Below are 25,039 nucleotides of genomic sequence, written 5' to 3' on the forward strand. Positions count from 1 at the left end.
CCAAGGGACCTAAAGCAAGTTTAAACTCGGCTTCACAATCACAAGTGAGAGCAGTCCCTTCCCATTGGATGTGAGAGCAAGAGGGACATGAGGTGACAGGGCACACCACCGCAGCTTCTGAGTGGCCAGGGAAACACAAGGAGCAGAAAGCTCACACTCTAGCACCCCATTCTGCAGGGTTGGAGATCCATGTGTTTTGTACTGGGGCTTGAATTCAGGACCCCGTGCTTGCTGGGAGATGCTCTGCTATTTGAACCACACCTCCAGCAAGGGATAGTTTTTGTGGTTGTTGTTGGGACTTGAACTCTGCTGTCCCTGTGCTGTTTTGCTCAAGGCTAGCACTCTACCACTTGAGCCACAGCTCCACTTCAGACTTTTTGTGGTTAGAGAAGAGTTTCTCACCTTTTCCTGACTCGGCCACCTTTGAACTACGATCCTCAGATCTCAGCTTCTTGAGTAGCTAGGATTACAGGCGTGATCCACCAGTGCCTGACAGTTTTAGCTTTCATTCTGTGATAGTTCTGGAATTTGAACTCAGAACCCATCAATAGAGATCTTTAAATGCAAAGCATAAACCCATGTTACTAACCATGAGCCCTAAGCCATGGTCCCAGCCTGTATCTGATCATGCTCCCCTTCACATCTATCCTGTGTCCAGCCACACGGCCAGTGTTCCCTTTCCCATCCAAACATGGTGCGGACCTAACCTTTAAGCTAATATGGCGATCAGAATTGCCTCGCAGGAACAAGAGCTTCCTTTCCTGCCTCCTTCCCCACTTGTTTGAGGTGGTCTGCACGCCTGAATTCAGCAGCAAAATGGACCATGGCTAATGGAGATGGATTTGCATGCAGCTGCATTCTTTATCTGGGAGCCCAGCGTTGCCTGGGAAGCTAGAAGGCATCCTTCCGTCACCCACAGCCGCTCCAGTGCCCAGGTGGCGTCTTCCACCATTACCATAAGCATCAAGTCAGTGTCAACAGGGAGACAAGACTTGCTTTCCTTAAAGGCAAGGCTTCTTGATGAGATTTTCTTACCCAGCGGCAGTGGCGAAGGCAGACTGACATTTTTCAATGTGTCGTGTTCTTTGATGCACCCGGAATGTAGGTGGCCTCACAGTGGTGGCCCTTGGGTTGTGGTGCTGGGGAAGTGACAAGGTGCTTCCCACTCATCTCGTTTCTTGGTTAGGTAACACATGCCCTTGGCAGAAACTTCTGAAAGCCCACACAGATTCGAATTTGCAAATCCCTGGGCCAGATTGTGGGCCTGGTCCCACCGCTCTGTCCCCAGAAGCCGCCTCTGCTTCTTAGCCAAGCTGTGCCCACCCCCACCCCCCATCCACACGCACTCAGATCAAGTGAGTGATGAAGTCACTTAACACAGAGGGTGGCCCAGCCTGTTTCCCAGTTATGCACCTCCATTTTTACACACCACACACTCCGCTGTCCTCCAGGAGCCGGGCTCCATGACCTGCAGACCTGCAATGTAGTGTTCATCTGCTTCTCTCGGGCGTGGAGTCATCCAGGTAGAAGAGGCATTTGCAGGGTGAGCACTACATCAACTCACGCTCCTTGAGATCCATGGGCCCAGTGCCCTCCCCGGAGCTCATCTCCCCTTCTTCCTGAAGCAGGCACTTCACATGAGCACTGTGGTTTTCAGAGTGGTAGAGCTGGGAGTGCACCTCCACAAACTCCAACTGGCAGAGCCATGCTGCCTCCCGCCTGGAGGTGAGTAGAGAAGAGAACACATCAGAGGCGCCTTCCTGCTTCTCCCCACCACCTGTGAGTTGCTGCTTGGACCCATGTCCTATCTGGAAGGGGCAGCGGTCACATCACTGTGGCCCTGGCTGCTCCCATGGGATGGGAGAAGTCTGGAAAAACTTCTAAAGGGATGAGGACTGAGACCACCTGACTCCCCACCAGTCACTGCATCCTTCCAGTCACTGGGTTCAAATCCTTCCCACCTCCAGCCTCCTTCCTTCCACCTTCCCATGCTAGGACTACTGCCTCCTTACCAGCCTCTTCCAAACTAGGGGACAACCCTGGAAGATGTACCCCAGACACCATAGAAGCAGGAGAATCCTGGCCAGAAGGCAGAATGGAAGCAGGGACACACCTTGCGGCTCTTTCTACTGCAGCCTGATGAGTGAGGCCATGAATATCAAAATAATGGGCGAAGTCACACAGGCCTGGGACACCAGGGGACACAGGGCCTTCAAAGAACACAGGTTTTCTTGCCTCTCACTGGATCAATCAGGGCCAAATAGCTCTGGTTTGAGGCCAAACCTTCCATGCCCTCGGAGGCTGGGGTCATGTCAGAGTTGCTCTAGGTCAAATCCTTTTTCTCTGCCACCTCAAGGCAGAACCCATCCCTCCAGGCCCATCCAGGACAGCAGCTGAGCACCAAGCCAGACAGCTGCCCTGCCCACTGGAGGGCAGTGTGTGCTGCTCTGTTCCCAGCTTTGGACAGAGGCTGTACTCTCCTCCCTGGGGAGCAGCTGGGGCAAAATCACTGGGCACTGAGCCTAGCTGGAGGCCTAAGGAAACCCCAGAAGTCCTGGGACACCAGCTCTGGTCTCATCATCTCACTGCTTCTTCCGATGGACACTGAAAGTGAGGCTGCTGCAGGCCATCCAGCTTGGGAAGCCCCACTTAGTCCAGCCTCATATCAGTCCATGCTACCCTGCTGTCACCTGCCATCCATTCACCAGACAGCACCTGTGAGAACAAAATACTTTGCCTGACCTTGGGAAGTTCACACCTTCTGGAACAGACCAGAAAAGAGTAAGAACATAAACATACCTAGAATGATGGCTAAGAACCCTGAAGGGACAGTGATGGGACTTATGGCCAGGGGTGGGTCAAACTCTAAAAAGGTGTCAAGTTGTTGTTGGCAGCCGAAGAATAGAGAACAGAAGGACTCCAAGCAGAGGACAGGTGCAAAGGTCCTGAGGCAGACAGACCACCACCATTCTCCAGAAAAATCATCGAAAAAATAAAAGTCCATAGTAGCTAGACACAAGGGTGAGGCAGGTGCCAGCAGACAACTAGACTGAGTAGAAGGTAGTGGAATGTGAGCACAGAAGAGGTATGATTCAACATCAAAAGGATGCCTTTTCGCCAGATTAATGGCTCACACCATAGTCCAGACTACTCAGGAAGCTGAGCTCATAGGATTGTCGTTCAAAGATAGCCTGGGCAGGAAAGTCTCATGAGTCTCTTACCTCCAATTAACAAGCAAAAAACAGAAGCTGAGATATGGCTCAAGTGGTAAAGCACCATCCTTGAGCAAAAAAAAAAAAAAGGGGGGTTGGAGACAGTGACCAGGTCCTTGAGTTCAAGCCCCAGGATCAACACAAGAAAAACAATTGAAAGAAAAGAAAAAAGAAAAACAATTGCCTTTGACAGATCTGTGGAGGCTGCATGGAGAAGGCAACATGGGAGCTGGGATGGTATTCTCTGGGCCAGGAAGGGAGGCCCTGGGCCAGGAGAGGCAGAAACTATAGAGATGAGGGCCCGCGGATTCGTTGAGACAGATTGTCGCACAGGGAGCAGTTTTGCCCGGCTGCCTCCCCAGCACGGAGGCCTGGCAATCCTGTACTGGCCCAGCAAGAGCGGGGTGGGGCCTTGGAGCGCTGCTTGGTGTATAAATATCTTTAATGAATAAATAGAAGTGCTTTTAGGGCTGTGGAGTTGTATCATTTCCACCTGCCGTAAAATTTCATTAGAAGCAGGCGCTGCAGGGGAGAAGCCAGGCTGTCATAAATCTGCCTGCCTGCCCTCAGCCCTGCGCACAGTGCTCCCAGCTGACCCAGCCCCACACCCTGGAGGGTCGGGCCAGGAGCCCTCCCTCAGCTTCCATGTGGGAAGGGTCCTTGCCTGCTTTTCCTGCACACTCGGACGGGACGACACCACAGTGGGTGGGCATGGGCGGGGGTAGCTTGTTACCAGCAAGCAGGACCCTCACTCTCCCTGACTGGGAAATGGGCATCTCAGAGGAAGCAGTTCTATTCACCATGGAGGGATTTCTGGATCACCTGCACAAGGGAAGAAACAGAGGCCCTGTGAGAGCGGGCGACTGTCAGGAAAGATGGACAAAACCTTCCATGGTGACTGCTACAAACCCTGGATGTCACCCCGATCCTGACTCTCACCAGCCCATCTTCACAGATGCAAACACTGAGGCCTCCCGAGGCCTGGGGTCTAGACCAGCCCAGCAGTTTGCAGCAATCCAGTTCTGGTGTTTTCAAACGCTCTGAGGCTGGGGTTAGGTTTTATGCACCTATACATCATTAAAGTTCAAGTTTGGAGGCACTGGGAAGGAAAATTCCCTAGGTGACCACCACACATCAGCCAATCTCTGCACTGAAGGCCGCTGGTCCCCGAGGCATCTTCCAGGGTAGCCACACCCACTTGTGATGCACAGATCTGAAGGAAGCACCGAGAAATCAATGAATTTGCCTGAGGCCCCTCAGCAGCTGGCTGGGGATCCCCTAACCAGTGGATGTTGGGCCAGAAAGGCTGGCCAAATGCACAGGCCCAGCTGGCCACCCGCCGGAGCCCCTTATTATCAGTTAATCCTATTAAGTGACCATAGCAGGACATGGCCTGGACCAGCTGGCCTTTACTCCTGGTCTCACCCCAGCCCTCTGCAGAGGGAAGCCAAGGACAGGCTCTGGTTTCTAACAGCTACAAGCCAACTTCTCTCTCTCTAACAGAGAAGGAGTAAAAGGTGCATATGGAAATTGGGCATCATAGTTCATGTCTGTGATCCCAGCTTCTTGGATGGCGGAGGTAGGCAGCTCGACAACCAAGGCCTGCCAGGGCAAAAGCACAAAACCCTATCTGGGAAATAAACTAAAAACAAAAGAACTAGGGGTATGGCCTGTTTGTTGCTTTGGTGTTTTCTCTTCAGGAGTTCCTTCAGAGCAGGGACTGTTGGATTCTTGCCTGTGGCCCTACTTCTGTCCTTCCACAGCCACGGATGTTGTTCCACACAAGAACAGGCTCAACAATAGGGTGGATTGAACCTTGGCTTCACACATTCCTGTGGAAGATGGAGACAAGGCAAAGACTCCACCTCTCTGTTCACAATCCTGTCCCAAGTGTGATCACAGACTCTGGGGGGCGGGGCGGGGTGGGGAGAAGGCCAGCCTCCCAAATGTGACACCATTAAATTCAATAGGGACAGAGCTCCAGGATCTGGCTGAGGACAGACAGTAATTACCACACCGCACCCCCACTTTCTGATCCCTCATCACCTTCAAGCACCAACCTGGGTTCCCCAAATTTAGCCCACAGACATGGAATGCTTGAAAACAGAACACAACCAGTTGCGTCTATGTTCCGGAGAGTTCTTGCCCCTTCCACCACCAGGTTTAAAGAACAAGTAGGATTTCTCCTGGCCAGAAGGAGAGGTAACAGGAGGTCATAGAGCACATGAGAAGGGTCCTCTCCAGCTAGGGAGCTGTCACTGGGTCTGCCACCCAATGACACCTACTCACCCACTCCTGACTTTATGGAGGAGATCACGGGGGCTCAGGAGAGGCAAGAGGGCAGATGTGCACACAAATGCTCCAGATGAGGGCTGAGACTTGAATTCAGAGCTCAAAAGGAGCTAAGAACATTCTCTACATTTAGGTCCCTAGAGAGTGCACTGTCAAATCTGTGCAGAAACTGTGGGGTGCCGAATAGCTCTAACTGGGCAATCACAAAGGGCTTCATGGAGGAGGTGGCCCTGACTCACACAGGATCATTAAGTCAGGAGGGATAGTGAGCTCTTTAGGACATTTGGGTAGCAAGGCCAAATACTTGCTCTGTTCTGAAGATTGAGAGGAGACCTGGAAGTTTTCTAGAGCAACAGGTCCAGTGAGGGAGTCTCAAAGCCATTCCTGTCTTGGGTGTCATGAGGACCAGCTGCTCTGGGAGCTGAAAGATGTGGACAAGGTTGGTGGGCATTTAGCCATGAACAGCAGAGGATCTACCCAGGATCTATCATGGAGTTCGAATGGGCGGGGCCTAGCCAGGGGGAGGGGCTAAAGTGCCAGGGGAGAGGCTAAAGGCAGAGGCTGATTCCTTAGATGGAGCCTGCCTACTGAGTCTTGCTAGGGGTAGAGGTCATTCCTTTGTTTCTCCTGCCATCCACCTGCTTCTCGGTGTGTCTACTTTTCCTTCTTTCAGTCCTGCATGTACTGGCCAGCGCTGGCCCTTGCAGGCCAATCTCTAGCTGTGTGGGACCACCACCCGTTCTCTACACTCCTGATCTAATGAGAGTGATGTGTGACACATGACTGGTTTAACCCAGTGCCACAAGTACCTGTGGTGGAGAGACAGTTGGACGGGGGAAAGGAGATGAGAGAGGGGCTGGGGAATGGGGAGAAAAGAGGAGATGAGAGCTCCCTGCAGCCCAAATCCACCTCAGGACAGTGGCTCCACAATGTCATTGTCCCATGTAAAGGACACTACTACTTTATTAGTGTTATTAATTATCATTAATCTAATTAAATGGTAATTACAATTAAGAACACAGTGATAAAAATGCCACCTTGGATTTAAACACCTCTTCTCCTCCAACAGAGGAGTGGGTAAGGTCTCAGGGCTCAGCCCCTACACTGCAGTGGCATTGTGGGTGAAGCACACAGACCACGAGGGTCCCTGTTTACAGATGGGTAAACTGACCCTGGGCTACTTGCAAATATATGGAGAAAGTAGATTCGAGCTAAGAGGTCGGTTCCCAGCTTCCCCCATCCCCTGCCAGCTTCTCCTTCCTTCCTTCCTTCCTTCCTTCCTTCCTTCCTTCCTTCCTTCCTTTATTCCTTCCTTTCTGAGAAAAAGCAGCTGTCAGAAACAGCCAGGCAATCCTGATTAAATAAGGCAAATTCTATCCGAACAGAACCGGAGCACTTTGGACACATAATTACACAATCTGGAATGAGAACCATACGTGTGGGATGGGAAATATGAACCCAGGGGACCCGGCGATAGCCACAGTTCCTGCCCTGCCACTAGACGGTCATCTGGAGGTCTCTGGACAGGCAAGGCCTCCTGCCTCCTAAACAGAAACTGTCCCCCTCTCCTTCACAGCCAGGCTCCCGGAGGTCAGTGAGGAGGTATGGATGCAGCAGTGGAGATCTGAGCAGGGGCAAGGTGTCCTTCCAGAGCCTTCCAACAACAGCTTGAAAGATAGTTGTCAGGTGGACAGCCAGGAGAGGCAGGACTGGGCAAGGCTAGGCAGAATGGATCTGACACCCATACCTACCTAGCCAGCAACCAGGGCTCTATCAGGGGGCTGGGGAGGGGTCTGCTGATTCCCACCTGCCTTCTGGTTCTAGCCCCATCTAGTGGTGCCATGAGCAGGAGGCTGGTTCTGCTGGGCCAGCCCACCAGGAAAATCTGGTCATACTGAGAGCCAGATTGTGAACAGAGAGGCATGCCAAGAGCCTAAGAAAAATTTCCTGAGCTTTCTGAACTTGGAGCTCTCACTTTTGGAGTGGGGAGCACAGCATCAGGGTTCCTGTGTGGCCTAAACCAAGTCTTCATGGTCACTTCCAAACCAGAGACAGATGGCACGCCAGCCACCATGTTGCTTCCCACTCTTGGAGACTTTTATCTCCAATTAACAGCTAGAAAACAGGAAGTGGGGCTTGGCTCAAGGCTAGGATGGTAGCCTTGAGATAAAGAGCTCAGGGACTACGCCCAGGCCCAGGGGTAGGGTGGTAGCATTTAGCTGAAGAGCTCAAGGACAGCGCCCAGGCTGAGTTCAAGCCCCAAGACCCACAAAACAAACAAACAAAACAGAGGCCAAGTGCCAGTGACTCACACCTGTAATCCTAGAGATTCAAGAGGCTGAGATCCAAGTGTTGCTGTTCAAAGCCGGCCCTGGCAGGAAAAGTCTATAAGATTCATTTTTGGTGTTTTGTTTTTGTTTGTTTTTGTTGGTCTTGGGACTTGAACTCTGGGCCTGGGCATGTCCCTAAGCTCTTCAGCTCAAGGCTACCGAGCTACCACTTGAACCATAGTGCTACTTCCAATTTTCTGATGATTAATTGGAGATAAGAGTTTCACTTTTTTTTTTTTTTGCCAGTTGTGGGGCTTGAACTCAGGGCCTGAGCACTGTCCTTGGACTTTTTTCTCAAGGCTAGAGCTCTACCACTTGAGCCACAACACCACTTCTACTTTTTTCCATGTATGTGGTACCAAGGAATCGAACCCCGGTCTTTGTACATGCTGGGCAAGCACTCTACCAGTAGGCCAAACTCCCGGCCCCAGTTTCACCAACATTTTAGTGCCCAGGCTGGCTTTGAACCATGATCCTCGGATCTCAGCCTCCTGAGTAGCTAGGATTATAGGCCTGAGCCACTGCACTTAGCAGTCTACAAGATTCTTTTTTTTTTTTTTTTTTTGCCAGTCCTGGGCTTGAGCTCAGGGCCTGAGCACTGTCCTTGGACTTTCTCAAGGCTAGAGCTCTACCACTTGAGCCTCAGCACCACTTCCGGCTCTTTTCTATGTATGTGGTACCAAGGAATCGAACCCGGGTCTTCATGCATGCAAGGCAAGCACTTTAACCACTAGGCCAAACTCCCGGCCCAGTCTACAAGATTCTTATCTTCAGTTAAGCGCCACAAAGATAGAAGTAGGGTTGTGGCTCAAGTAGTAGAGCACTAGCCTTAAGTGCTACAGCTTAGGGACAGCTGCCAGGCGCCAGTGGCTCACGTCTGTGACCCTAGCTACCCAGGAGGCTAAGATCTGAAGATCGTGGTTCAAAGCCAGCCCCAACACAGAAGTCTTCATGAGACTCTTATTTTGAGACTACTCAAAAACTGGAAGCAGAGCTGTGGCTTGAAGTGAAAGAGTGCTAGCCATGAGTTGTAAGTTCAAGCCTTACAACTGACCAGCATAAAAGCTCAGTGCACAGGCCCTGGGTTGAAGACCTCGCCTCCACCCCCCATACACACACACACACACACACACACACAGAGTTGCTGGGTGTCCCCTATGGGAACAAGGACACTGAACACAGTGACACCCTCCTCTGCTCTCACAGGCTTCTACCTGGTCAAGGGCCGATTGATCCTGCACGCTCCCTGGCGCTGGCTCCCTCATCCGTACCTCAGGCTGCTGCGTGTTTTCTTGTCTCTGATTGTAAACAGATTTGACTAAAGAGGTAAATTAGAAGTTAATTAGAGAGAACATGATTGATGAGGCAGTTTGCTGTGATTGGGAGGCATGGAAAGGATGGGGCTCCCTGCATGGAGGCAAGGGACCAGGGAGAGAAGGGAAAATTCACTAGTGGGGGCTCTGGAGGAAACCCAGCACGGTGAGGGGCTGCCTTAGCTGCGCTGTCTCCCAGACTCCAGAGTCAAAGTCAGAGCTCCTGGGCATGAGACCCCAGGCAGAGCAAGCTGTGAGAGCCATACCTGAGGACCAGGCTCTGAGGGGCTGGAGGTTCACAGCCACGCCTTCCTGCATGGTTGAGGCCTTCACCTGGCCCTTCCTGAGAGCACCAGCTCGTCAGACATTTATGCTGCTCCATGTCTTGTGCGTCTTCTCCTGGAGGTTGACTGATACATCTTTGTATCCAAGATTCACAATTGAGATTTGCAGCTGAACCAACTTATATTGTCACACAAGCGAAAGGACAGAGCTGAGACTCACCCTAGAGCCTCTCTGAGGTCCAGCTGTGGGCCTGCTCGTGTGGTCTAACCTCACACCCCTGCTTGCCTTCTAGCAGTGGTGAACTCACTTTCTCGCAAACAGACAAGAAGATGTCCCCTGCCGTGGGACATCTGCCTTCTCCTGGTCCCGGTGAGTCACCTTGCAGCCCCACCTCCAGGATCTAAGATCTGTTACTTGCCAGCCTCCTCCACACCCCTGGATGGAGATCCTGGAGTGAGGAAGAACCTTAGAGATTGTCCTATCCAACCTCCTCATTGTCCCGGGGAAGGAAGAGAGCCTGATACAGTCTAGACTCTTGGTGAATGAAACCTGCAGGCCCTGGATTGTAAAAGTAACAGTCCCAGTGGAATGGGAAGCATCCAGCTGACCCTAGTTAATTGTTCTGAGGCAGAAGCAGGACAGTGGTGAGTTCTAGACCAGCCAGGGATACATAGCAAGACTATCTCAAAATAAGTAAATGAACAAGTAACAAAACAGGGCTTATATGAGTATGCATGATGTCTTGATACATTGGGTTACAAAAACACGTTGCCTTTTTTTTTTTTTTTTTTTTTTTTGGCTGTGGGGTTTGAACTCTGGGCCTCGGTGCTGTCCTTGAGCTTTCAGCTCAAGGCTACCACTCTACCACATTGAGCCACAGTGACACTTCTGGTTTTCTGGTGGTTAATGGGAACTAAGAGTTTCATAGACTTCTGTGCCCAGGCTGGCTTTGAACCATGTTCCTCAGATCTCAGCATCCTGAGTAGCTAGGATTATAGACCTGAGCCACTGGTGCGTGGTACCATTTCTTTCTTTCTCTCTTCCTTCCTTCCTTTCTTTCTTTTCTTTCTTTTTTATGTGCCTATTAGGACATTTTAAATTATACATGCCACTCTCTTTTAATTTCCATTGATCAGCGTTGGTCTGGCTATGACAATGCTAGGACATAATGACTTTGCCCACCCAATTTGTACAGGTCTAGCTATTTAAAACACTCTTACAGCAAGGTCTTGTAGCTGACAAAGCCCAAGCCTCCCTGCCATGGCTGAAAAGCACCTGGCTGCAGGTGAAGAGGCCCTGCATGATACAGTTCATTGCTTTGTCCAGGCCAAGCTTAGGGCCTTTCTAGGAGACCAAAAAGCCCTGTGGGGAGGCAGAATGATGATGATGTAGATGGGACCTGTGTATCTGCACAGGCTCTGAGCAGAAGGCTCAGAACCTGGAGACTTTTTCTTTTTTCTTTTTTTTTTTTCTGGATGATCCTAGGACTTGAACTCTGAGCCTGGGCACTGTCCCTGAGCTTCTTTAGCTCAAAGCTAGCGTTCTACCACCTGAGCCATAGCACCAATTCCAGATTTTTCTGAGTAGTTTATTGGAGATAAGATAAGAGTCTCTCAGACTTTCCTGCCCAGGCTGGCTTCAAACCAGGATCCTCAGATCTCAGCTTCCTGAACAGCTAGGATTACAGGCATGAGCTACTGGCACCAGGCTAGCATGGAAGCTTCTCATCAGAGGAGAAGTGCTCCAGACCTGGTGGGCAGCTCGCAGCTTGCCCTTCGCACTGCACTCCAGCTGAGCTGGATTTGGCAGGCAGCTCCCCCATGCCAAGGCTGGCAGTGCCCAAGTGAAGGAAGAGAAGACATCCCCCACCTGAATCCTCACTGCATGACACACCACTCCATTGCCTAGTGAGTGAGCTGGAAGATTCCCAGATCCCTCCCCAACCCCAGATAGTGACACTGAAAGAGAGTGTGACTAACACCAGCCTTCCCAGAGCCCCTGAAGGCCCTAACATCTCAAATGTCTATTTCAGCCCAGGGACCTGGGCCTCAGCTATGAGCTAGAATTGCTATATTATTATTATTATTATTATTATTATTATGCTTGTCTTGGGCTTGAGCTCAAAGCCTGAGCACTGTCTTTCGGCTTTCTCAAGGCTAGCACAGCACCACTTCTGGCTTTTTTTTTTCTATGTATGTAATACCAAGGAATCGAACCCAGATCTTCCTGCAGGCTAGGCAAACACTCTACCACTCGGCCAAACTCCCGGCCACAACCTAGGGATATTTTGAAAGCCTGGAAAGCCTGATAGCAAGACCTCCTAGCAGACCAATACTGTGAGAATCTCTACAGGCTATCCCAGGCATTAACAATCGATGTGTAGCTTGCCCAGGTCATCCCAGTGCTGATTCAGCTCTCACAGTAGGATGATCATTTGGGGGTTGGAAAAAAAAAATAATGAGGCTCAAAGAAGGGCAGTAACTTAGCCAAGCCCACACAGGAAGATGAAGGGAATGCCAGTCCTGGAACCCGTTTTGGGGCCAAATTCTCTGTCTAGGCTGTATCTCCCTTTACAAATGGGAGCCCAGGCAAGTGATGCCCACAGTATTTCACTTTAATAACGCTGGACCCAGTGTGACCAGAGCCGCCACAGAGTTGGGCCGGGAGCCTCCGATGGCGATTAGTAAAGCTGTAAGTCTTTCGTTTTATCCAAGTCTTGGGCAGTAATTTAGGAAATTTAATTAAAGGGGGGAGAAATGGGGACACCTCGGGCTCCCTGCCTCCTGTTATAATGAATGAAATACACCGGGCTGTAAAAGGAAATGCTGTCAGAGACGCAGCTCAGATGTTTTATTGCCAAGTTTTATTCGCTGATGTAAACGTAATCGCTGGAAACCGGAGCTCTATTAACGTACATATTTTTCCACATCCGGGGCCCCCGCCCACCTCCCTCCTTCACTCTAGGCTGGTTCAACCTCCCCACCACCCAGGGTCAGCCTTGGTGCTTTCTGGGCATATCTGTGCCAAGTCTGGATTTCCTTGCCGGTTTCCTACCCTCCTGTGGCAGATAAGACTTTAATAGAATTCCATTGCTCCTCAGAGCTCAGTAATGCACTCTGGAAATTAGGCAGCTCCATACTAAAGCCATTGTTCCCTCTTACAAATGGGCTCCCTGCAAGCCAGTGACCGTGGGGTCTCGATAAGCTCCCATGAAGCCTCGCTCCCATGTCATTGGTGTGTTAAAAGGTGCGGCTCTGGGCTTACACTGCTCATTGTTAGGGGCTGATACATTTAAGTAGTTTCTCCATGAATCAGGCCGCTCAGGTATTTCCCCTCCCTCCCCACCTGCACTTGACATTGATAGATGAGCGAAAGGAAGCCATTTAGACCATGTTCCCTAGGCCCAGCCCACACGGTGAATGATTTCCAATGCCTGGTTTAATTTATTTTTAAATGAAATTTGTTATTGATTCTGGATTAAAAGGACAAATCTTACGGCTGTTACCACTGACAGAGCCACAGTGCTGAAGTGACACCTCACAGGAAGGGGAGGGAGGGTGGCCTCCCAGAGTCCAGGGAAGGGTGAGGACTCTCCAGAGAGCCTGGCTCACAGGTAAGGGGCAGGACAAGCCCACCTGCTTGGGGAAGCTGTAAAACAATCATTTTAAGCAGCCAACGTACATGACATGATGGTCCCCTTCTCAGCCTCATTTGTTTGTTTTGCCAGTCCTGGGGTTTGAACTCAGGGCCTGAGCACTGTCCTTGGGCTTTCCACGTGAGCCACAGCACCACTTCCAGCTTTTTCTATGTATATGGTACCAAGGAATCGAACCCAGGTCTTCGTGCATATTAGGTAAGCACTCTACCACTAGACCAAACTCGCGGCCATGAGCCTCATTTGTGTAATGGAAATAGCTACGATGTTTGCTTCACCTGTCCATATGTGTGCCGGATGCCTATTTAGTTACCTCTGGGAATGGGGGGGCTTGCTCTTGCTGGATGCATTCCCGGAGTGGAATGAGTCATTAGCGCCCAACCCTTGTGAATCCCCAGAGATGCTTTTCTGGGATACGTGTTGGCTACTTTGTGCCTCTATAACATTCCATAATGTCTGCCGCTTGCATTTGGCTGGGTGAAGCAAACAAGAGACAACTATACAGGAAAGGAGTACAGGCTGAGAATTTTACCTCCCCGTCTGGCTATGCCCCGCCTCCCTGCTAATTGTATTGGCCTCAGGGATTGTTATGTGAATTGTGTGACATCAGGGGTGTGAATGCAATGTAAAGTGTAAATCACAGTTTAAGTAGGTGCTGCAGGAAATATAAATAGGACAGTAGGATGTGGTGGGAGAGGGTGGGAGTGGCCTGGGAAAGATCTGTACATGGTTCCCACAGAACATGATCATGTTAGCTGTGTGACTCTGAGGAAATCACTTGCCCTTTCTGAGTCTCACTTCCCTATGCTGCAGCAGGGATGGGTTGAATTTGAGGTGCTCAGGACTTAGGGCTCTGGAATCTATGGTATCACTGATCTCTCATTGGCTTGCTTTAGGGAAGATATTTAAGCTTTCCAGGCCTCTGTTTCCTAATCCATAGCCAATAACCACCATCACGTCCATAATAGTCAGTGTGTAGCTCCTGTGTGCAGACCTTGATCCAAGTGCTTTATATTAGGCACTCACTTAACCCTCACGGCAATCTTGTGAGGGAGATATCATCATCATCATCATCATCATCATCATCATCATCATCATCATTTTACTGCAGATGAGGACATTGAGACACAGAAAAGCCAAATAAAGCCTGTAATTCTAGCTACTCAGGAGGCTGAGAACTGAGGATTGCGGTTCAAAGCCAGCCCAGGCATTACAAAGCTGAGAGACTCTTATCTCCAATTAATCACTAGAAAATGGGAAGTGGAGCTGTGGTTAAAGGGCTGGGCAGTAGCCTTGAGCTGAAGAGGTCAAGGACAGTGCCCAGGCCAGAGTTCAAGCCCCACACCACCCCCAAAGAAAAAAAGAAAAAGAAAAGCTAAATAACTTTGTTTAAGATAGCATAGTAGTGGCATTCAAAATTCAAAAGAATAGTGCATGAGCCCCCACTACCTTACCCTGCCCTACCCTGGGTGGCTTAAATGGGGGAATTTAAGTCCTTAGCTTGGTGCTGAGGCACAAGATGGAATGGAAGCTCAGGAGCTAGGAGAGGGCATGGGGATCCCTCACTGTGTGAGGGGGGTACAGGCTGGACCTTGGTTAATGGGGGCTCAGCTAGAGACAGGGGGAGCCTATGTGCCTAGGGGCAGGAGCAGAGTTGAGATGAAGCAGGCTCCAGGACAGACGACTGGAGTACAAGGTATGAGCCTATTTAAAGTCATCTATATGGCCTTCTAAGAGGTCGTGAGGCTTAACCTTGTTCCAGACGTGGAAAGAAAAAGTCTCTAAGTATCAGTGGGTCAGTGGTACAGCTTCAGCATGCAGCCCCTAAGGAGGGTGCCTGTTCTGCCCTCTACACATGCACTTGTAATTCTCTCTCCCTCTCTCTCTCTCTCCCTCTCTCCCCACCTCTTCCCTTTCCATTATGCCTCTACCTCCAGTCTGTAGTTTAAGAGGAGAAAGCCTCCCACATCCGAGCTACAATTTTATCACCACAGCCTCCTTGGAGAGGATTCTGGCTGGAGTTTCAGCCGTGGCACTGTTTAGATTCCCAATTTCCTCCTTTTTTTCCCCCATGGGACCACCAGCATCTCTTTTATTGGGTGGGAGGTTTCAGTGACTCAATGAATGAGCTCCCAGCTCACCCCACCATAACCTAAATACCACTTCTGTGTGGAAAGAAAGGAAGAAAGAGGTTAATTGGGCCAGAAAGGTGAATGAGGAAACCGGGCTTGATGATGTGCGCATGGCGGCACGTCAGGAAGGCCTCGCCTGGGTCGGGGCGCTGTCCAGGGTGCTGAAATCGCGTCTGTCGGCGTGCACGCTTGGGAAGAGGGCGGGCCTCCTCTGCTGAGAAGGAACCAAGCTGCGGCTGGCGACCCCAGGCCTTGTTCACGGCACCGTGCGCTCTCACATTGGAGCGAAGACAGAGCAAAGACAGAGTACACCTCAAACTTTGCGCCCAGTGCTGGATGCTGGGTCCCCCCGTGGTCTGTACTGGGGAGCGGGAGGCCGGCGCTCCCGACCCCGCTGGGGAGAGGAGCGCGCAGGGGCGACATGGGGAAATCGGTGGGTCTGCCCCTGGTGCTGAAAGGATGGCTGTCCGGGAGCTGTCCGTGGTGCTGAACGAATGGCCGTCGGGGTTGGCGCTGTCCCATGAGGCTGAAACCTCGGCGGGCCAGGGTTGGGGACGGGCGGGAGGGACCCCGCCTTTGGTCCAGGACTTCCCCAGGCCCCAGGGACCCTGCCCAGAACCGCCGCAGAACCTCAGGTTTCTCTGATTTAAGGCGCTTTCTCAGCTTTGAAGTGGTCCACAAGTCCCCCCTCCTGTCCTTACTGGGGGGCGGGGGTCCCTCCTAAACCCAGTGAAAGCATCCACGAAGGAGTCCGAAGACCTCGCAGGATTCCTGCTCCTGGGAACGGAAGGGTCTCCGTGCCTCCCTCCCTCCAGACACAGCATATGCACACATCCACGTGCACACACACGTGCACACATTCCCGCACAATGCTCCCACGCACCCACTCGCCCAGACGTGCACGCGCGCACACCCATGCACACACATCCACGCGCGCGCCGGTCCGTCCAGGCTCATCCGTCCCGGGAAGGAGCCCCTCCGTCCGGAAGGGGGCGATCACCGCCGGGAGCCCCATCACCTCTAAGCCAGAAGACGCCCCACCAACTGGGTCGCCTCACTCCCATTGTGTGGACGCTAAAACTGAGTCCGGAGGGGGGAGGCGCACAGCCCCGGCCGCGGCATGGGGGCGGCGGCGCGCCCCGTGTTTCCGCCCGGCTCCTGGGGCCCCACTGCTGCCCTGCTTCTCACGCCGAGGCCTCGAGCAGCGCGCAGGGGTGCACAGCCTCCTGGGTCTCAGCCCCGGTTCCTCCCCCCGCCCCCCGACACACACACACACACACACACCTGGCCCCGCGCCCCGGGCCTGGCGTCCCCCAGCTAGCGAAGTTGGGGATCCCCTGTGAGCGCTCGGGGTCTCGAGGCAGGTGGGATGTTCGCCGCGCTTCGCTGCCCCGGGGTGGCACTTGGTGCGGGAGCCAGGTCCCGGGACGCCGCCCCCCGCCCCCCGCGCGCCCCGCGCCCCCACCCCGCGGGCCCCCATCCCCGCTCCGGGGCGGGGGAAAGTTGAGAGTACCGCTTTAAAAAATCCCAGCCTGGGCAAAACTTTGATGATAAATCAAGCGGCGGATCCCTCCGCCGCGCCTCCCCGGGCGGAGCGAGGCGGTGCGGCGGACGCGGCGGCGTGGCCTTCCGCGCGGGGGAAGAGTCCCGCAGTCGGCTGGGCGTGCGCTCGCCGCCCGCAGCCAAGGCCGGGCCGGAGCCGGGCGAGCGCGGGGAGCCGGACCGGGAGCGGGGGGCCGGGGCCGGGCCAGCGGGCGAGGGGGCCGCGGCCAGCGCGGGGCAGCCAGGCCGCACCGGGCAGGCGACGGCGGGCGGACACGGGGGTCTGCGGGCTCCCGAGCCCCGATGTGAGGCGGCGGCGCCCCCGGCCCCGAGCGCGCGCCATGGGGGCCCCGCTCGCCGCGGCGCTGGGCGCCCTCCACTACCTGGCACTTTTCCTGCAACTCGGCGGCGCCGCGCGGCCCGCGGGCCACGCGCCCTGGGACAACCACGTCTCCGGCCACGGTGAGTCCGGCCGCCGCCCCCACGGACTTCCCTACCGAACCCCACCCCGGCTGCGCCGCTCCAACTTGGTCGCCCCGGGGCTCGAACACAGGCCGGCCAGACGTGGCGGGGGGGTGGGGGCGGATGCCCCCTGCTGGGTCTGGACCCACCCTGGCACCCTGACCAGCCCCGAGGAGGCAGGGGGACCCCGGCGCACCCCTGCTGTCAGGCTGAGGACCCCCCCCCACACACAAATGCTCACGCGGATACACACACCTCCACGACCACACGAGACACACGTACCCACGGCTGCTAACACGCTCACCTTCCCACACAACTACCCACACACAGCACACACCTCGTGGCCCCCTGCTTGCTCAAAAATGCACCCAGTTGTGCCCACCACACAGCTGGCACCCACCCACACACGCTTCGCCACAACTCTTGCCTGACTACCTGCAGACACGAGGACACACACACACACACACACACACACACACACATACTTGTGCACACCCTTTGCCCACCTGCTCCTCTCTGCTCATCTGCCTTTCCACTGTGTGGGTTTAACGCCCAGGTTGTGTTGGTCCCTTCCCTCTCCATCCTGCCCCCTGTGCCCTGACGTGAGAGTGGGCCCATGGGGACAGGAGCCCCCTTGCTCTGGACACCTGCTAGCTTGGGTGGCAGTTGCCCTTGCCTGGTGGGTGGCATCTCAGGGGTAGAGATTGATGGAGGTCCCTGAAGAACACCTGGCTAGTTGATGTGGCTGCTCCAGCCGGAGCTGGGCAGTGGAGAGGATGACCCCAGGCTTTGTCTGCCCCTGCCTCCTTCACTGGAGGTACCTCCATCTCCTCTGTGGTGCTACAGACTGGAATGTGAGAACCCCTACTCCGATCACCACTGCAGATGAGAGCAAGAACCCCCAACACTGCTTGCCCAAGTGTCAGAAGCTCCTTCTTGCCCCAGGCGAGCCCAAGTTGGCAGCAGAGTTGGGTGGCATGGGGTAGACAGCTGTGGGACTTCCCTGCCTCCTGTAAACCAGGCTGTGGGATGGGGCAGCGGGTAGAGGAAAGCATCCATGTGTCTCTTCCCCACATGGACTGGACCAGTCAACACCAATGCCTGCCATGGTATGCCCGGAGCTGGGGGAGGTTTGTACAAAGGGCAGGGAACAGCATGATTGATTCTGAAGGGAATGAATGTGAGGTGTGTGGAGAAAGACAGACCCTCAGCAAAGGCCCTGCTGGGGCATGAGGCCTGGATGAGATTGCTCCAGGAAGGAAGGTTCCCACAGCACTCTGGTCTCTGCTTTGTGTGTGTGTGTCCGGGGGCGGAGGGGATCTATGGCTCCCTGTACCCCTCTGCTTCACAGTATTGGATAGAATCTGTTCTGTGTCACTTTTACACACTTCTTCTCCCTTACCTATTTCTGCCATCCCGGCTAGAGCCATAGTAAAGGGGGGAAAAGGAGGTTATTTTGATCCTCAACTATTTTCCAAGGGAAACCAAAGCTCAGAGAGGTGAAGGGAGATGGCCAAGGTCACACAGGGAGAGAGTAGCTGAGCCAGGATGGGCCCTGGGGTGTCAAGTGAAGATGTGGATTTCTCCAGGACATTCATCTGTCTCTCTGTGGGATCCCTTCCCGTTCAAGGGAAACAGAATTTCCTTTCACTACTCTACTCCTTGGCACAGTTGGATGTGACACTAGGAGACTTGCCCAAGGGAGGACTTTCCTGAGTTTGCGGTCCCAAAAGGTTTGAATGTGGAGCTCTGAGGTGTAAGACCATCCTGTTTCTGGGCCACCAGACCCCCAGGGATTTGGTGGAAGCAGACTCTGCCCTCTGTGTGTCAGTCTCTGCCTGCCCCCCTGGTGCCAGGTGTGAATGAGGGGCACGGCTTTGGCCCCCAGCTGTGATCTGCCACCCACACCCTGAAGAGGTTCAGCTAAGGCACGCAGAGAGGAGGCGCTGAATGAAAAGGGGAGACTTGCTGCCAGGGCGTCTGCTGTGTCCCGACCCCCTGTGTGTCTCTGTGTCACTGCTCTGGGTCTACCCACTCTGTCCCTCAAGGAAACGAGGCAGCTGAGCTGCTGTGCAGGGGCCAGGCTGCCTTTCCCCGACATTGGCAGGTTCAAAGTCACCAAGTTGGTGGCTGTGTAGGAGCCTCACAGCTGCCCCTCGGCCAGGCCGAGCACCCGGCGCCACAGGAAAGGTTTGGAACCAGTCACTTAATCACAAAAAGAAACTGTTATTAATGATAGTGAGACGCTGCGAATAAGTGGGTCATGTCTAATAAGCCATTTGTGTTCAGGAGGAGAATACCAATTTGATAAAAGCTGTGTGTGCTGAAAAAGCTCCGAAATTGCTGTTTAGCAGATTGGAGCCTGATCGTTTCATTATTCTTGGACTCCCGGTGTCCATAGCTAGTTCAGGAAATGTGGCCGGGTCAGGAAGGTGTCTGTGTCTGAGGGTGACGAGTGAGGGCTGGAAGCAGGGACTCCTGGAGGGGGAATTGGTGGACCTTCCCACCATGTGGTAGCTGCCCACTGATCCAGCTCGGGCTACCTCCAGCCTACCACCCAGCTAGTGCCTTGTGCCTGCCTGACCCGGACTTGTCATAGAGAGAGCCAGTGGTCAAACAGGCGGGCCAGGAGGGTCTGTGCTTTTGGCCTCCCACCTCCACCCCGCCCACCTTCAAGGAGGCTTTGTGAATACACACAGAACGCATGGAACATGGTTCTAAGAAGGTGTCAGGAACTGGGAGATAGGGTATCTAGCTACACATAATAGGTACTCAATACGAGGTTGCTGTTTTGATTTTCCTTATCAGAAAGGCTAGCTCATGGCCAGAAGTATTGTGGGATGGGAGAAAAGGGACGTGGCATTGATGAAGTACTTACTTTGTGCTGGGTTCTCCATGTCCTTTGCCAGTGTGCCTGCACTCAGCCCAGAGTCATGAGTGGAGGAAGGTTCTGGGTAGATGAGGAAACTGAGGCTCAAGGAGGGCTGATGACTTGCCCAAGGTCACTGAGTGTGTGCAGTGAGCTGCAGGACTGATTTCACAGTGAGGGTATGTCTGGAGGTTTTGAATGGGCTGGAAGCAGACTTGATCCAGCTTTGTGACAGACCTCTCCTGCATCACCCTCACCCAGATGTGTCCCTGCCAGCTGTTCGGGGAGCTGATGAAGCACCAGCTTTCCATCAGAGGAGTGAGTCAGTCACTCACAAAGGTGACAACACCTGACCACAGCTACATGCATGTTGGAAAGCTCACAATCAGGGCAGAGATGTAAGGCAGGATTTTTGCAGGCCTCAGAGTCTCTCCCCCCCATCCAGGCGTTTGATCCGATGCAGATATCCCCTAACCACTAGCAGTTATAGGAGGATTCTGGAGTAGACATTTTTGAGGTGCTGGGGATAGGACCCAGGGCTTTGCACGTGCTAGGCAAATGTTCTGCAGAGCTATATCCCTCTCCTGGGATCTGCATTTTAATAAGTTCCTCCAGATGATTTCACTGCTGTACTGAGGGGAGTCCCGTGAACACTGTGGGATACCCAGGAGTTTCAGTCCAGACTGGGCCAGGTATTTAAACCCTGAGAGAAGCCCCAAGAAGCCCACTGCATCACACATCCATCCTCCCCAACACACACACGCACACACACACACACACACACACACACACACACGCACCCAGTCCAGCACCTTCAATTATTAATACACCCTAGTGCAGACAAAGATCCTAGCTTGGCCTGCTGGCGCTTCATCCATTGACTGATTCACTCTGTGTTGCCAGGAGGAAGCAGCGGGGCGCCGGGGGTGGAGGGGGGGAGGTGGGGCCACCAGGCCATTTGGCAAGCAGCCTGGGCACTGAGAAATGACTCTGGCTTCTTGCATTCCTTTCCAAACTGTTGGTACGTCATCATCCATAAGCCAGCTAGTTTGGTGGCTGGAAGATGGAGAAAACTGAGTCCTGTCTTGCGAAGGTTATGATGTTAAAACTGTGCTTGCCTTTGTCTCGGTGTGGGTGATTAGTGCATCCATTATGCCTGTAAACACTCCACCTTGGGCTGGAGTTGCCTGCTTCTGGTGGGGAGCTGGCCCTCGCAAGCGCCTTTCCCTGGAGCCTTCACACCAATTGGTTTTGACATCGGGGACTCTGGCTGCCTTTTCCTCAAATGAAGGGAGTCGCAGGTGGCTGGGAAGGTAGAGGGAAGTCTGCTTCTTCCAATTGTGACAGCAAGGTGGAGGACAAGTGTCCCCACAGAAAATAAGAGACTGTCCCTTCTGATTCATGGGAACCCAGGCAGGAGAAAGAGCATCTAGAACACACTGCAAAGGCCCTTTAGGAAATGCTTTCCAGCCCCCTCTCTCAGGGCTGGGAGGACCCTGCCAGGGAGGGCCAGTTGATCCAGAATGGCCTGGAGGTTCCTGCTGTTCGTTGGCATCACAGAGATGGCATTGAGGCACAGATCTATCGAGGGTCATCTCACTGCTTAAGTAGCATTGTCTCATTTCAACCCTGAAGAACCCTAAGAGGAGGAGACTGTATGAACGTATAAATGTGGAAATGAGACTGGGAAAGGCAGAAAAGGCCATATACCCAAGTCAGGAGCTGGGAGCTCATGCCTGTTATCCTAGCTAGTCAGAAAGCTGAGATCTGAGCATCAGAGTTGGAAGCCAATCTGGGCTTCCATGAAAGTCCCATGAGATGCCTCTGATTAAAAAAAAAAGAAGTGGAGCTGTGGCTCAAGCAGTAGAGTGTCAGCTTAGAGGGGAAAAGCTAAGAAAAAGTCCCCAGGCTCTGAGTTCAAGCCTCAGTCCTGGCACCAAAAAAAGAAAAAGAAGAAAAAAAAAAAGCCATACATCTAACAAGTCAGGAGGTCATATCTGAATGCAGGAATTTGGCTCCACAACCAGGACCCAAGAATGCTATTGAGTCCACGAGAGGAAGAAGGAGAGGCACAAGAGAAGGGATAGGCACACAGGGAGAAGGCACGGCGGGGTCTGAAGACTTGGCTGCAGGAAGGAGCTTGCATACCCTGGAGGCTGCACAACCATGGAAGGGAGCCAGACCAGAGCGGCCTGGGATCAACGAGAAGAGGGGAAGGAGGTCTGGAACGAGCCCATTTCCAGGGGCTCGGTGGATAGGGCGGTGGGCAGTGCCTCAGCTTGGAAGGGAACTTGGGGCCAGCTGGGCAGTTGGGATTCAGAACTTCTGTGTCCCAGGACTCAGCACAGCGGGGCACTGAGGAGAGAGTGAATAGGTGGTAGTGCCAGGGCGTAAAGCCACTCATTCCAAGTGAAGAGTAGAACATTGGTTTCATAAGAAATCCATGTTTGTAAAAAAACAAAAAGACCCAACTGGGTCCACTCCTTTTGCCACTACAGGGACTTCCTGGGATGGGTTGAGCTGATCTTGCCTTGCAGTGCAGGGCCCAGCCCATGGGATACATATGGAACACACCAGAATGGCCCAATATGGTGAACCTACCTCTATCTTCTTCCCCACCCCCTCTCCGAGTCTCATAAGACTCTTCCATCGGAATAGGGGCAGTGGTCTAACCGGGAGAGGGACCCACTCACTACCAGTGCTGGCCATAGGGTCCAGAGCCCACCCAGCTGGTTCTTTGCAGTGCCCAATACAGTGGGGAAAGGCAGTGGGTGGGAGGCAGAGGGGGCTGCCCCTCTCCTGAGTCTGGCGCCGCCCCATCCTCCAGAGCCTCACCTCCAACTCCCAGCTCCCATTCTGCAAGGTTCCCTAGGGCCCTCAGTGAGTCCCAGGCCATCAGAGGCAGATCCCAGTGAACCTCTTCTGTTTTCAGAGTTCTGCCTTTATTCCAATGTGGGCTGGAAAACATGGACGGCTTAGGGTGGGACTGAGTATGAAACATAGTGGGTGAGTTTAGAGGAGCCGTGCACATGGACAGGTCAGTGCTGCGACATAACAGACAGGACTGGACCCTCCCTCCTCTACAAATGCCAAGGAGCACCTGCCACTCACCAGGCTGGCCTTAGCCCAGGCCAGAGATGGGGACAGGTAGGGATCTTGCTCAATCTAGTGGGAGAGACAGACAAATAAACCCATGAAAAAAAGTTTAGTATAAATTATGAAGAGATTTAAATAGCCAAGAATGACATTCACCTGGGAGGGAGGGTTTGTCCCCTGTGCGGGGGAGGGTCCGTCCTGTGCCTCGCTCACAGAATGTGTCCAGGCCAGGCCTTCCCAGAGCTGGGATGTTAGAGAGACTTTCTTATTTCCCAAGAGAGGTCACACTGCAGAAGTGGGCAGAGAAGCCAAACACAGTGGGCGTTTAATAAAGATCTGTCACACACCAACGGAGTGCTAGCCCAGGGGCCCAGGTGGGCAGAACTGGCCAAAGGGGGTTGGGGCAGAGAAGGAGGGGGGCCCTTTTTGTCCTCTGCCCCCCCCACCCCCCCGGCTGAGGGGTGGAGACAGTGGCCCCACTTTATCTTTGTTCCAGCTCAGTGAAAGAGCAGGTGCTGGGGCTGGGACTGGCAGACACACTGGGTTTCCCTACCTTTGTCCCGATCTAACATAGTCTGGTGCCTCAGTGTCCCCACTTGTCAACAATGAGTTCTTACAAATTCTGGCCTTCTAAAATTCTTCCTGCTGCATCTTCCTGCCCTGGTCCTTTGTCCCACAACCGGCCCATGGAAGGGCCGGGACTGTCCCCAGCCCAATGAAGTCTTTAGAGAGGCTGATCCACATGCCTTTTCTCTACACACCTTTTCATTTTCACTTGACACACACACACACACACACACACACACACACACACACACACACACACACACACACACACACACGGGCCAGGGGTGTGCCTGTTTCACAGCCACAGACGTGCCTTGTCTGAGGACCCACAGTGGTGGAGTGGCAGAGCAGGGCGGGGCCCTAGAGCCAGAGCCCCGGATTGTTGGCTCGGCTGGAGACATCGCTTCTGGGGTATTGAGAGTCCAGTTCTGCCTGGAAGCGCCGGCCAAGCCACTGTGTGGGCACCTGGGCCCGTGCATGGGACGGGAGTGCTCCTGCTGCTGCTTCCTTGGAAGAAGGGTTCTGTTTGCCTATCTGGAGCCTGAGTGACTCTGGTTTGTGGGATCCCGACAGGTTGGAAGGGACCCTTAGCAACCTGGCCCAAGGGACCAGGCTGAGGCCCACTCTAGGGAGGCCTTTGCTCCCTACACTGGTGTCCCTGAGAGGTGACGTCAGCCCTGGAGACTGGGAGTGCTCAGTGGGCAGTGCTCTGTCTGAGTCTTTCTCTCCTAGGCCTGTTTTCCTCTGAATTTCTTGATCTTTCTCTGCTTCTCTCTCTCTCTCTCTCTCTCTCTCTCTCTCTCTCTCTCTCTCTGTCTCTCTCTCTGTCTCTCTTCCTCTGTATCACTGCCTTTCAATGTCCTTCCCCCCCTTCTCTCTCCTGCACACCCATCTTCCTTCCTTCTCATGACCTGCCATTTCTCTCTTTCCCTGTTTTTTCTTCCTCTCCCCATCCACCCTCCCTCCCCTCCCCACCCTCCCTCCTCTTCCCATCCTCCCTCCTCTTCCCACCACACCACTTTTCAAATAGTATCTCAAGGTGCCAATACATATATCCTCTATATCAAAGTGACTCTCACTTAGAATGGGCACTCACTGGTTAGGTGAATGAATGAATGAATGAGTGAATGAGTGAATGAATGACCAAATGATGATGTGGGGGGATAAACACTCATCTAGCCCACTGGCTCCTAATTTTTTCAGAGGTCACCATGCTCTTGGAAATCCAGGAGATTGATCTGTCACTTCTCTAAACGGTGCTGAGTGATTTTGCTGTGGTTTCAA

At 53.3% G+C, this 25,039-nt stretch overlaps 1 protein-coding gene across 1 annotated transcript in view; it reads left to right on the top strand.

Annotated features, from left to right (window-relative positions):
• The first annotated feature begins 16,859 nt into the window (after positions 1-16,859).
• Positions 16,860-25,039, top strand: part of Vstm2l (V-set and transmembrane domain containing 2 like) — a 28,916-nt gene continuing 20,736 nt past the window's right edge. The window contains exon 1 of the mRNA XM_090352850.1: positions 16,860-17,223. Within this exon, the coding sequence (XP_090208976.1) occupies positions 17,103-17,223 (121 nt within the window). The 5' untranslated portion in view covers positions 16,860-17,102. The remainder of the gene's footprint in view (positions 17,224-25,039) is intronic.

Source organism: Megascapheus bottae, chromosome 18 (genome assembly GCF_031878675.1).
Source record: "Megascapheus bottae isolate mThoBot1 chromosome 18, mThoBot2.hap1, whole genome shotgun sequence".
NCBI lineage: Eukaryota > Metazoa > Chordata > Mammalia > Rodentia > Geomyidae > Megascapheus > Megascapheus bottae.